The following is a 12,983-nucleotide window of genomic DNA, read 5'->3' on the forward strand; positions in this document are numbered from 1 at the left end:
ACTGCTAGAATTTTAAAATTAATTTCAGTTTATTCTCACATTTATTTTTTTCTGAGCACTAGTTTATAAGAACTAAGTAGATTGTGGGCGTGTGAGACGTGGGAAGAAGTTAAAGTCTAGCACGATAATGAGGGGATCCAATAGAGCATATCAAATATGTTTGTACATCGAAATACAAAAGTTAAAAATTAACAACACTTCTTCTGTTCATTGTAATTTTTCATAAAAAATATATCCCACCAAATATCGAAATTCTTGCACTGTGTGAACTCAGAGGTATCACAAATGTCAATTAATAATTAGGTTTCCGGCCTTTTACTTTACATCTCCCACAATGCACGTTGTAGGCTAGCACTGATATCAATGATGAATTTGACAGCAGTTAACAGTCAGAAAACTGCATGATTGATTATATTTGCACGTGTAACGTGCGTGTTCGATGCTATGGTGACCTCACTTATGTATTTGTCTCTGTATGGCATGCTTATCCAGCCTGTAGTTACTTTAGCCAGTTTGATAATTGAGAACGTGTTGGCAGATCCTTCAATTTGTGAAATCTTTAACGAATCAATATCACACTGTTGACTACTTTTAACACGAGACCTTTCGTATTAAAGGTAATTAAACAGAACTTGGAAAGTCATCAACACGAACACCAATGTGACGGAAAATTTAATATCTGAAAAACATAAACGAAAAACAAGCTGTCAGAAAAAAAAGAAGAAGCAGCAATAACAAAACCATCATGCAGGTTACCACGCTTGTGGGGGGGGGGGGGGGGTAACCTATCCCAAAGGGAACAATAGCAACAATACTCCTAGCCCATTGCAGAATTCAGCACAACACTCCATAGCACACTACACCTCAGCATTGAACGCCGGGGCTATACTACTCAGCATATCACAGCACAGCATGTGCAGCACAGCACTGCACTGAACTGCACTGCTCTGTGCACTGCACTTCACTTCACTTAACAACGCCGTACTGTACAGAATTGCACTGTGCACTGCACTGCACTGTACTGTACTGCACTGTACTTTATTTACAAACCTGAATGGCCACTTTTTGCTTTGGGAGCTGATGTTTCATAAGCTTGAGTGGAAGATGGTTCTACTGGAGCATGAGTACTGGGTTTTTCTAAAATAGATCACAAAAAAAGAATATTATCGATCTTATTTCCTCCCATTAAATATTACTGAGCTATCATTATTTTTACTGTATTGCTAACTAAATAACATATCTATTTTTTTATTAAAATATATCGAGATATAATGTGTTATTTTTTGTCTTCCCTAAAAAATTTTATTAATTTTTAAATTGCTTGTATTGTAAAAAGAAATATTATATTTTTTTTTTTAAATAATTAAAAAAATTGGGAAATTTTTTTTTTTTTTTTTTTTATTTTTTTTTGTCTGCTTTATAATTCTCAATTTTTTTTTTTTTTTTTTTTTTTTTAATTTTTTCCAAAAAATTTTATTTTTTTTTTCAAACTCAATGACAAACAATGTTAGTTCCAGATTGAGGTTCATAAAAAATAAGGTTGATTCATTCTGCACCGTATTTGTCAGTCTCTCACGAAATGGTGCACCTGACTAAATACACAAGTCAATCAATTACAGCTTTGAGTAAGATTTTGGCAGGTACTTATAAAAAAGTTATCATCATTATCATCATCATCATCATCATCATCATCATCATCATCATCATCATCATCATCATCATCATCATCATCTTTCTATCAAAACTGGAGAAGATAGAAAGGGGCATCACAAGTTGTAGACTTCTGTTGACACAGTGATTTACAAAATGAATTACCTTGTACACTAAAATTGATTTCAGCGTATTCTGGATCATGAGAAACTCCCCCGAAATATGCTTGAAGGACGTACCGACCAGAATCCTGTAGAGTCACGTTTCGTAAACGGAAGGACACATGGGTACCGTTTACATAGCGTAGAGAGTATCGTTTCTGGCACTGGTTGAATAACACCGAGTCAGTGCTACAGAAGCCATGATCGTTTCCGTCCTGTTCCTTTTTGAGAATGATGGTGGTAACATTCCCTTTGTAAATTCTGTACTTGGAAAAATCGTCTTCTTGGTCGTAATCGGATCTTTTAAACAGCAAGTCAACGGTTTCGGATGTAAACGCTGTTTCTAAAAGAAGAGATTATAACTTAATTACAAGCTATTCTCAAACGCTGACACTATTTAGAAGTGTGAATTAAGCATATAAGTATTAACGGTGTATTTGGATCGCTCGTAGCTAATCTTTTATCTGCCAGGCTGATATTAAATCACACTAGGCATCATTTTTTAGGGCATTCAGTTACAAGTGTTTATAAAACTGGCTCGGCTCGAAACATTTAACTGAGGAACCTGAAGGGATAAAATGGGAACTGGATTTGAGCAAATTTTGATTGTGAAAATGGGTGATATGGGTCACTGGGACTAGGATTTGGTGACTGGCAAAATTACAGACAGAAAAACAATACAACTGGGACTGGGATTTTGAAAATTTGAGAAAACAATAGGCTGGGATGGCATTTGGGCAAATTTGGGCTGCAAAAATTGGGATTTATACTCCCTCCCCCTTTCAACACTCTCTTAACTTTACTTATTGACAGTATCATTTTCTTTATAAGGCTGAATAAATTTTCGCGCGTAAAACAGCAAAATTAATGACAAATAAAAAACATTATGGTTTTCACTCGTACGTGGGTGTTTACTGTACCATTTTTGCTTACCATTTCGCACAGTCGAATTTGCATCCTGGCCTGTGTATGACGCTCCAGTCTTAACATCCACAGTATCTTTTAGAGACTTCTGTGCTGAGCTAAACTCGACATTTATCCCATATTTTGCTTGATCTTGAAGGGTGAAGCTTTTTATCGTAAATGTTAATTTGTATTTTGACCAGTTCCAATCCAATTCATCCCTGCCATATCCATCACGAGCCTTAAACGTTCCATTGCTATACACTGCAGCGATTTTCTCGTCCAAATAAATTCCATCAGCAATAGGTTTCCAGGTGCCAAAGATAATTTCTTGCACACCCCGAGCATTCCATGGACCTTGTGAGATGACTTCCGAGTTGGCGTACGAGAAACTCCAGGTCAGGGACACGTCTTTTCCTAATTCAACCTTTTGGTTATCTGGCGGCCTGTCATCTGTTAAGGATATGGATGATGCTACGAGTAGAAGCCAGAAATGTGATAATTGACCACAAATGTAATAACACCCTTATATTGAACAAAGGTTTGACCAGAAATGTAATAATGCAGCAGATATACATATACATGTACACGAAGCACAACAATGAATACAAATAAATAAAATGAAACAAATATACACTCCCCTGAATGGGTTTTTAGGGCCAATGTGAACAACCTCCGAAACAAATATTGCAACAAGTAGAAAAAAAAACTAAGCTCGAGGAAACCCATACTTATTTGAGGACACGAAATAAATATATTCTAAAAACAACAATTACATTTTTTAACTCTGTAAAATATTTAATAACAATATAAAAATCTAATTCTAATAATACTTATCTTATAATACTGAGCTAATAATGTTATAATAGCTGGTCTAGTAATAGTGTAAGAATTGAATGATAATCGCTAAAAAGATAAAAAATTGGAGGGAACAGCCCTTACAGCCATCATCGACCATGTTAAAGCTAATATCACAGTTACGTATCAAATGAACATAATCCGTCTAATTTAATAGAAAAATATTTAGCATTCCCTAAAACACTCGTAAATTTTAAACTTGCACTAGAACCGACTGCAACTATACTGTAATGACATATCATATAATTTTATCAAGTTATCTGTGAGAGAATTGTCATTAGTTTCTTTCGATCGGCCTGAACTTTGAAACTGGGATACAATAACCGCAAAAAAAGCACAACGGTGTAATGTTACTTAATTGGCCATGTCACAAACATGGGTCTGTTTTGAACTTAATTAAGTTATCATTATTTTACTTGTGTACGTGTCCTTGATCATATAAGAATTGTTTTTTAATACAATAAATAGATTGCCTTTTTTCCAAATTTTATTAATTTCAGCCTGGCTGCACTGTTGCCGGATGCATGTTAGCATTAATATTTTGCACTAGCTATAGCTCAGTTGTTTTTGTAGGTCGATCTTACTTTAGCCTATATAGGTGGAGTTTTTGTTTTTGTTTGTTTTGTTTTGTTTTACTCGCTACTTACAATGTTAAAACCCTGAAATATCAATTGCAAGTAAAACTTCAACTGTACGTAAATATGTAACACACACACACACACAAGCCAGTGATACCAATGTCAGATCGTAACACTGAAGTGACCTTCAATGACTGCAGTCAATGACTGTTGCATGTACATGTAAATCGAAATGAAATTTTACTACAAAACGTGTTTAAATTGGCAGAATTTACAGAGCAGTGTGAGTCTAAAAAATTATCAATCAAATTGCCCGTTCGTATGCAGTCCTTTATCAAGATAACTCAAAATTGGGAACCGCAAAACCTGCTGCCTTCTCACGCTTGCTTATAAAGTAAATAAAAATCATCGATAAATAAAAAAAGCTGAAAAGTGCCACTTGTTATATAGGGTACTTGTTTACTCAAGTTTGGAGTCAGCCAAGCAGCTCGTGAACGTTAGGGAGTTAGGGATCAGATCACCTCGTCCACACCATGGGAATTAAAATCAAAATGAAGATTTCGAACTAAACTTACTAGTATAAACTATTAGTGAGGTATCAAGACCTAGCCCCAGTTGTTTAACAAATGGATAACGCGGCGCGCTATCCACCGGTTAAATCTTATGACTATCCACTGGATAGCGATTTATCTGGTGGATAGCTTTACCCTTTGAACAAATAGGCCCTTTAATAATGGAACAAAAACTGATCAGTTGACAAAACCCAAAGTATGAAAACGCGGATGTGGCAAATATAAATGCGTGTATTCGCACTGTCCGCATAGCCCACGCAGTAAAAACTTACCTTGCAGAAAAAATGCAAATAAGCAAATAACTTGATTGAGAACGCTTTCCCTGAGGAGAATAGCATCGCTGAATCCTGAATCGCAGAGGTTTTGGTTGAATTTGTTTAATTAACTGATAAACCAAGAAATTGACATATATGTCATTTCTTCTATTGTTGCGTTGACAGCTGGGCATGAGCAATGAGGTTCCTAGCTGTCCTAAATTATTGCATTTTTCCGAGAAAGGCAGGAACCTTTTCGGCATTATGTATGGTTCAGCGACGACTTCAAATAATACTAACAACAACGGATTTACATAACAGTAACCGTGAAGCGTGACATGGTCAGGTATCCTTGACAAATTATTTTTTTCTTAGCACCTAACCAATTGTAACGTGGTAAGTTGTTTTCTTCAATGTTTATGAGGTTAACTTCCCCGTGATCAGCCTAGCGACGGGTCTGCTGCTCAGTCTCGCATCAAGCGATTAGTTCCTACTTGATCAGTAAACTTGTACGAGGCAGGGTCCAGCAACACTGTCTCAACAATAATAATAAAGATCTATAAACATCTAAAAATGCATTCATCTTTACAGTGAAAGCTTACCTTGCAACGGGGCAATAATGCAAATCAGAAAGTTCAATAAGAGGTTCTTCAACGTTACGTCCCATCGATAAAGCATAGCTTCCACTGAAGATGAAATCGAGTGAAAGAATTATGCTTAGTAAGCGCGTCTTGTTAATGAGGGAATATATGATGAGTCATTGTGGTCGCATTGATAGGCTCGACAATGATCAATTGTTTTATTTTCCGCGAAAGGCAGGAAGTGACAGTGACATACATCAGACTCATAAAAACATACGATATGCAGTCAACATAAGATCACAATCACACATTGCAAATCTGCAAACTCGATTGGTTCGATCGCACGCGCGTTGCCCTTGGAAGGGAAAAATATTTTAGCCTTTTGGCTTAAAAAATGCATTGCAAGTTTCACTGCTATTCGTTACAGCGTCGTCCCCCTGGTCCCGGCCCCACCACCCGACCCCTGAGTAGTTTTGTCGCAATATTGATTGTAGCGCCTGATAGGGTTACACAAGCATGGCTGTTCAACATCAAAGTTGACCAAAAACAAATAAACAAACAAAAGGACCATTTCCATATATATAGTTCCTAGAAAACTAATTCCTAGAAGCCTATTCCTAGAAGCGCTACATTCTATCCAGGACATTAACTGTGTGAATGAGCATGTGAATTTCCCACAAGTTTATTTAACATTGGGAACATCCCTAGAGACCGGCGGTGTATAAAATACTTATTATGCAAAAACTGAACCAATTTTAACTCTGATGAAGGTAACAGAGAGTTACCGAAAATTCAGTTTTATACGTACGTTTTTACCAACTTTTTTAAGATCAGATACAAACCAAAATTTTATTATGTCAAACACTGATCGCCCTAATAACACAAAACAAAATTTTATTATAATCATCAACTCTTTGTCGTTAAAAAGAACTTTATTTTTTCACAGTGATGGCGGTCACTTGCTGTGATGGGAATTTACTTCACGGAAGTTTATATTTTATTTCTTTATCTTTTTTATGCCATTAGTTTAATTTCAGACTTAAAGTGCAACAAAAAATAAACTTCAACTGATAGAACTTCATCTTTTTTTGAAGTTGTTATCATATAAACTCAAAGTCAATGCGGATAAAATTAATAAAGTGAAATAACTTCCAGTTATTTCACCTACATGGAGGCTGTACGTACGTATTTACAAATCAAAAAGTAATTACACTCTCCTGTCCTGTGTCCAGTATTGTTTGCGTTGTTTTTACAAATAATATCAGTTTTATGTTAGTTATCTCTATGAGTAGCAAATTTATTTATGTATCATTTGCTTATAATGTTGTTATTAAACACAAGTGGAACTCAGCTGGTAGATGTGTCACTACAGTGTAAGGTAGTACTTAGGCCCAGTAAAAACGTCAAATTTCACCCAGTAGGTAACCAAATCTTTAATCGGATTTAACTGCATTTGAATTCAGTTGAGTTAATTCAACGGAATCATTTTTAGTGCTACTGTAGAGGCGTATTTCGATTTGAACTACGTTTTTAATCAAAGACCAGTGAAGATACAAGAATACAGAACCGAAGAATTTGTTGCCTTGTTTTTCCTTACTCTGCCCCGCTCCACTGCGTCAACGGACAAGTTGAAAGCGTTGATTTAACATCAAATAGTTGGCATACGTTTCACCGATTGTAAGCCGTCACGTCGTCTAGCATTCAAGGGATAACGGGATGCTGCTCACAAAGAACACCGTAAAACTTACTACGGTAATGCTTATCTTCGCTCCCCGTTATCATCTCTTATAAGAGAAATTTGAGGTCTTAACTGGGCCATAAGCTAGATAGCTGCAGGAATCGAGTGAGTACTGGGTGTCTTGGCATTAATCTGCGGCTCATAAGGTATATTTCTTTTATATCGTCGACGAAAGCGAGATAGAAGCACTGTCAGTGCTATCAAAATAAGTGATCCACAAATGACCGCCAGTGTTATCCATGCCACAGGGCTGATCGCCGCTTTTGATGGGGCCGGAGTGCTGGGAAAGTCTGAAATAGAAATTTAATAGTCACGAGTAGTTCACTAAAATATAAAATGCTGTGCACAGATAACGAGCAAAATTTAAAACTTGAATAGATCTTTAAGGTATAGAAATGCCAGCTTTGCCTTCTAGTTTGGGACTTTATTGTAAATAGGTAGGTAGGTTGGTAGGTATTGATAGATAGGTAGGTAGGTAGGTAGGAAGGTAGGTAGGTATAGGTAGGTAGGTAGGTAGGTAGGTAGGTAGGTAGGTAGGTAAGTAGGTATAGGTAGGGAGGTAGGTAGATAGGTAGGTAGGTTGGTAGGTATTGATAGATAGGTAGGTAGGTAGGTAGGTAGGTAGGTAGGTAGGTAGGTATAGGTAGGTAGGTAGGTAGGTAAGTAGGTATAGGTAGGGAGATAGGTAGGTATAGGTAGGGAGGTAGGTAGATAGGTAGGTAGGTTGGTTAATAAGTAAGGTAGGTAGGTAGACAAGAGAGTAAGGTAGGATGGTAGGAAGGTAGGTAGGTAGATGGGTGTGTGGGTAGGGTGGTAGGTAGGTAGGTAGATTGGCATAGGTAGGTTACCTTGTATCTAAATAAATGCTTTTTTATACTATGGAGGTAGGTAACTAAGTCAATAAAAAGTTACTAAATGAATAATTACAGTATTTGATACATCCAAAGAGAGTAACAAGCGTAGTTTACCTGTGATTTGTGGAAATTTATCGTTATTATCACTGACTGTGACGATAATCTCCTTACTGTCTTCCCCTGCCTGGTTATTAGCCTTGCACAGGTAAAGTCCACTGTCACTTGCTGTCACCCGCTTGAAATACAGAGTTTGATTTTTAATAACTCGTCCAAGTCTTATCCACGTCACAATTGGATCAGGAACTCCACTCGCCTGGCAATTTAAATCCAGGTCTTCTCCAGTTCTCACCGTAACGTTTCTCTGTAGTGGATTTGTAATTTTGGGTGGATCTGTTAAAAGTGATTTCAAATGTTTATCAGAATCGTTTTACCTAATTTCTCGTTTATGCGAGACTAAACAAAAAAGAAATGAAAATGGTTCAGGGAACATGCAAATTTCCAACCAGTTAAAAAAGTTACTTCTTTGGATGCTTCTGACAATCTAAACCTAAAACAACTATCTGCATAGCAAGCAATAAATAGTAGACGAAGTTGAACTTTTTTTATTGAAGGAAGCAGTCTCTGAATCTTTAAGTTCCTTCTTCGTGGCAGCACCAGCAAACTTTTTTTTGGCAATGCCCAAGTTAAGCAACGAGGTTTTCTGTGCATCGGACCTGTTCTGTTATTACCGAACTAGTGATGTCGAGACATCGTCCATGTATAACAACTGAATTTTCCTCACATTAACGACCTATCGTCTGTTGTTGTAAAAGTAAAGGGAAAAAGAAGTTTTATAGAAATAAACACTTGGAGACCTTATGATGCTTGTAAGTGAGTAACTTCTTTCCTCTAATCATTCAGTATATATACCGTAATGTACTTCAAACTGAGTATTACCCTCAATACGAAGCGTAACAGTGTCCGTTAAGGGAGACCGAGCCAAGCCAAACTCAACCTGAAGGCCGTAACGTTTCTCGTCTTCTACGCTTAAATTGTGAAGTGTGAACGCCACTTGTAGACGAGACATGTTGAACTTGCAGCTGATTTTCTTCTCATAGTTTCGTCGTATCAGTACTTCGCCTCGTGTGTCAATGACCATTAGCTTTTTCTTCAGATATCCTGGATATCTCCAGACCCCAAAGACCACTTCAAATATGCTCCCGTTCCATGTCTCGTTGGGCAGCAGCACGAAAGACCAGTCCAACGACGCATTACCGTTGCTTTTTCCAATAAAAGGATTGCTTGGCCAAGTGACAATCCTGGGACGCCTTTGTTGGCACGATACTGGCATGAAACAAAATAAAGATACTAGCAACTTTTTAAAGACCTTATCAATAATAAGGTCTCTACAGAAATGAGATCTGCGTTAAACAAATGGTCTCTACTGTCATATTGTCATAAAGGAAAGAAAGCGAAAAGGGAATAAGAATACATGTTGAAATAACTCTTATCGGATTCGGGACAATTTCCGAATGATCTGCACGTATGTTTTCCGAAAACATAGTTCCAACCGAAGTGATAAAAAGAAACGAAATCTATAAGGAAAGCGGTAACTGGTAAGGGTTTTCTTATTAGTGATTGAAGTGCTTGGGCATTTTGCCGAGAATTCCGCGTATTCCAATTCTAAATTTCCAAATCCATCATTCTAGTTTTTCCAACCTGCCAACGTGTTTACTTCTCAGGTGTTGACGGAATTTTTATTAAATGCTGGAAATCAGCCAATACTGACAATGCACCTTGAAACATAGTCAAACATAGTTTATGTTCGCCGCAACTTGATATTTTTATCCTCCAATATGAAAAGCTTTTCTCAGAAAAACAGGACGACATGTGTCACACCAGGTAACCACCATTGTTTCTTTGTTTTGCCGAAAGTCCATTCTCAGAAAACTGATACGAAAACAATTCCCGGAACTCGTGGAAACGCTCTGTTATCTAAATCCTAGCTAAATTTAAAGTTTTGCTTTTAGCAAATCGACTAGCTATTTTCAACCGGCGAGTTCTATAACGTCCTGTCGTTTAATAAATTATGATGTATTTTGTTTCGTTTTCTTTAGCAGACATTCTACTGGAGGGCAATAAACAAGACCAGCCAAATGTATGCAAAAAACCGTTCGGTCGCTTTCTTTCCCACTTATTCGCTTTGTTTGTCAATTTACAACCGTTTATTTGTGTCCCGATCAGTCATATGAATCTCATTGCCATTATAATTTAGTATCTTCGCAGTAATTCAAAGATTTTAGAAATCTTGTTTTGATAATACATCTGCTAGGAGGAGACGTGTTATTCAGTTTCACTTTCACTCCGTGTTCAACTGAGAAATTGCATCTAAGGCGTTGCAAGAGACTCGACCGTACTTGTCCTCTCCTCCTATGTAGTTCCAAATCATATTTTATGTTCACGTAGAAAATTGTTTAAGGTGGTTGGTTTGTAGTTCCCTTGGGATTTTATTAATTTTGATCGTGGGCGAGAGGTACCGTACTTCCGGGTTTTCTTTATTTCTTTCGAGAGTCGACTAACCCTTGACAGTAATACAGTGGAACCCCGATATAACGATCTTCGATATAACGATATTCCCGATATAACGATGAATATGTTATGTCCCGGCAATAGTAAAATGTATGGGACGGAACCCCAATATAACGATTCCTCGATATAACGATATAATGTTACTGCCCCCTTGGCACATCGTTATATCGGGGTTCCACTGTATACATTCTCATCGCTAAATAGAGAAAGAATTCACCGATGTAAACCTTTTTCAATATTGAGCGGAGTGTTGTAAATTAATTAAACTTACCTGAGACGCAGAGAGCCACAATAAGGTAAAACGAAAACATGGACGGTTTACTTTTGGATTGTGATCCGTCCCTCACCATTTTTGTTTCAATAACGCCACTGAATATTGCTGGTGATATAGACAGGTCCGTTCAGTTCCTTGTGAAATATATATTTTGAAACTTATCAGAAAGCTATACTGACTATTTCTTTATTTCAAGAAATGTGACGAACAAAAGCAATCTGTTTCCGAGAAAAAGCGCTGCAACGACACGTTTGTTTTCATCCAATTAAAATGCGATATCAGGTATCACCAACAGCCAATCATAGATCACAAGGAATAGACACAAGAAAAACGACCCTGTGGCAAACTGAATAAAATCAACATCATGTGCAATTATACTGAAGGCGCTACGCATGTCAATATATTATACTTACAGCAATTAACAATTCCTGGCAATTCCACATGCATGAAACATTTGAAAATGAATATCCTCCGCTTCTTGCTTATTGTCAGTATTCAATGAGTTAGTGTTACTAGTTGTTATGTTACATGTTTACTGCGCACAACTGGTGTTTTTAGTTACAAAACACGTGCAAACAACGTTAACTGGGATTCTTTCAAAAAGAAAAACAGTGTACTTGTTATTCGAATGTCGTTTGCCTTGTGTTATCATAGTAGCAATTGACCAATTTTGTAACATAGGCTGGTGTGGATTTCCAGTCATTACATTTTTTCGTGTGAATAGAGTCTTTTATAATATTGAAAACGCTAGTGTTAAATTTTGTTATTAAATCGTTATATTTTTAACGTATTCAGCAACCAAGTTAGGTACAGCGCCTATCAAGCAATTTCATTAATGGAATTTACCTCATGATCCATTTCATACTTCTGTCAGTGTGATATTTCGAACGGACTGTCTGATTGGTTCACTTGAGGAGTGTGGCACATCTTTACCTGTTTTGCCCGTAGCGTACTTGACGTCAGATGTGCCGAAATAACACAACTACGCCAATTACCATATATAATTATATGGAGCACAATGATAATAGTTAAGGCAGTTTTAAGCATACCGGGCCATATACTACATCATGTACCGTTATATGATATACCAAAATACTTCACACCACATATCATATATACCTTCATTCACTGACCTTTACGCAATATACTTTTCCAGTCAATACCAAAACCTACTTGGAAAAATTCATTTGCAAATGGGAACTAGACTAATACAGTCGAAGCTCTCGTAACCCTCGGGACGCGAAAAAAGTGTCCGTAACTGGAGCTGGCCGCTTACGAGAATGGTTCTCGTAAGCGGCCACTTGAGGTGTAAGGGATATATGGCCGCTTACGGGAGCTTGCCCAGCTAACAATAACCTGACAGACGTGGATGACGACAAAACAAGCACTAAAATGTGGTACTGTAATTACTGTAAAATCATTGTGACGAACGGCGATGTGAAGTTGACTGTTAAAAACAAGATATAGAGGTTGGTAGCAGCATTTTCAATGGGGTGTCCGCTAACGGGAGCTTAAAAACAAAGAAAAAGTCCAAGTCGTAATCTCTGAAAGTGTCCGCGGCCGCTTACGGGAATGTCCGTTTACGAGAATGTAAAAATACAGAGTTTGTATGGGAGTTAAAAACGGGGTTTCAAACAAGGCGGCCGTAAGTAGAGCTGTCCGCTTACGAGAGTGTCCGTTAAGAGAGCTTCGACTGTACTGCACTGAATATTAAATAGATTTAGCCAAGCCTAAAAGCGGAGCTCCCCGGTAATTTACTTTGCCCTTTATTAAAATATCTGAATTCACTGACCGTAGGAATAAAAAATAGTTAATGAGCCCACAATCCAATAGAAAAACCATTTTTCGGTCAGCGGTCAACTTTATAAAAACGCGTTACCTCGATGAGTTATACACCTGAGCCCGCGATATGATTGCGTGATACTAGTCAGCGGATACCTTGTATTGACAGCTGTCAATTGACCATAACTTGGATGCCCATTAACAAATAAA

The 12,983-nt window shown here is 37.4% G+C and overlaps 2 protein-coding genes across 3 annotated transcripts in view; both read right to left on the reverse strand.

Annotated features, from left to right (window-relative positions):
• Positions 1-10: 10 nt before the first annotated feature.
• The window catches only part of LOC144654734 (uncharacterized), a 59,608-nt gene continuing 46,635 nt past the window's right edge, over positions 11-12,983 (reverse strand). The window contains exons 1-5 of one of the 2 annotated variants that reach the window (XM_078514965.1): positions 5,579-5,714; positions 2,745-3,188; positions 1,816-2,154; positions 1,051-1,137; positions 11-679 (exon numbers count right to left, since the gene is read on the reverse strand). In XM_078514965.1, coding sequence (XP_078371091.1) covers positions 612-679; positions 1,051-1,137; positions 1,816-2,154; positions 2,745-3,188; positions 5,579-5,654 — 1,014 coding nt within the window. In that variant the 5' untranslated portion in view covers positions 5,655-5,714 and the 3' untranslated portion in view covers positions 11-611. Of the gene's footprint in view, positions 680-1,050; positions 1,138-1,815; positions 2,155-2,744; positions 3,189-5,578; positions 5,715-12,983 lie in introns of those variants that run through there. The other variant, XM_078514966.1, reaches the window with a different exon arrangement.
• On the reverse strand, positions 6,471-11,276 carry LOC144654736 (uncharacterized). The gene is made up of 4 exons (XM_078514968.1): positions 10,989-11,276; positions 9,086-9,472; positions 8,264-8,539; positions 6,471-7,585 (listed from the first exon to the last, which is right to left on the reverse strand). The coding sequence occupies exons 1-4, from the start codon at positions 11,065-11,067 to the stop codon at positions 7,380-7,382; spliced, it is 948 nt and encodes a 315-aa protein (XP_078371094.1). The 5' UTR covers positions 11,068-11,276; the 3' UTR covers positions 6,471-7,379.

Source organism: Oculina patagonica, chromosome 5 (assembly GCF_052425735.1).
Source record: "Oculina patagonica isolate OP01 chromosome 5, crgOcupat, whole genome shotgun sequence".
Taxonomy (NCBI): domain Eukaryota; kingdom Metazoa; phylum Cnidaria; class Anthozoa; order Scleractinia; family Oculinidae; genus Oculina; species Oculina patagonica.

Coding starts and splice junctions, on each gene's coding strand:
- LOC144654736 (XM_078514968.1), bottom strand. CDS start 11,067: ATGGTGAGGGACGGATCACAATCCAAAAGTAAACCGTCCATGTTTTCG. Junction 9,473..10,988: donor TGTGGCTCTCTGCGTCTCAG/GTAAGTTTAATT, acceptor GTTTCATGCCAG/TATCGTGCCAACAAAGGCGT. Junction 8,540..9,085: donor TGTTACGCTTCGTATTGAGG/GTAATACTCAGT, acceptor CACTTTTAACAG/ATCCACCCAAAATTACAAAT.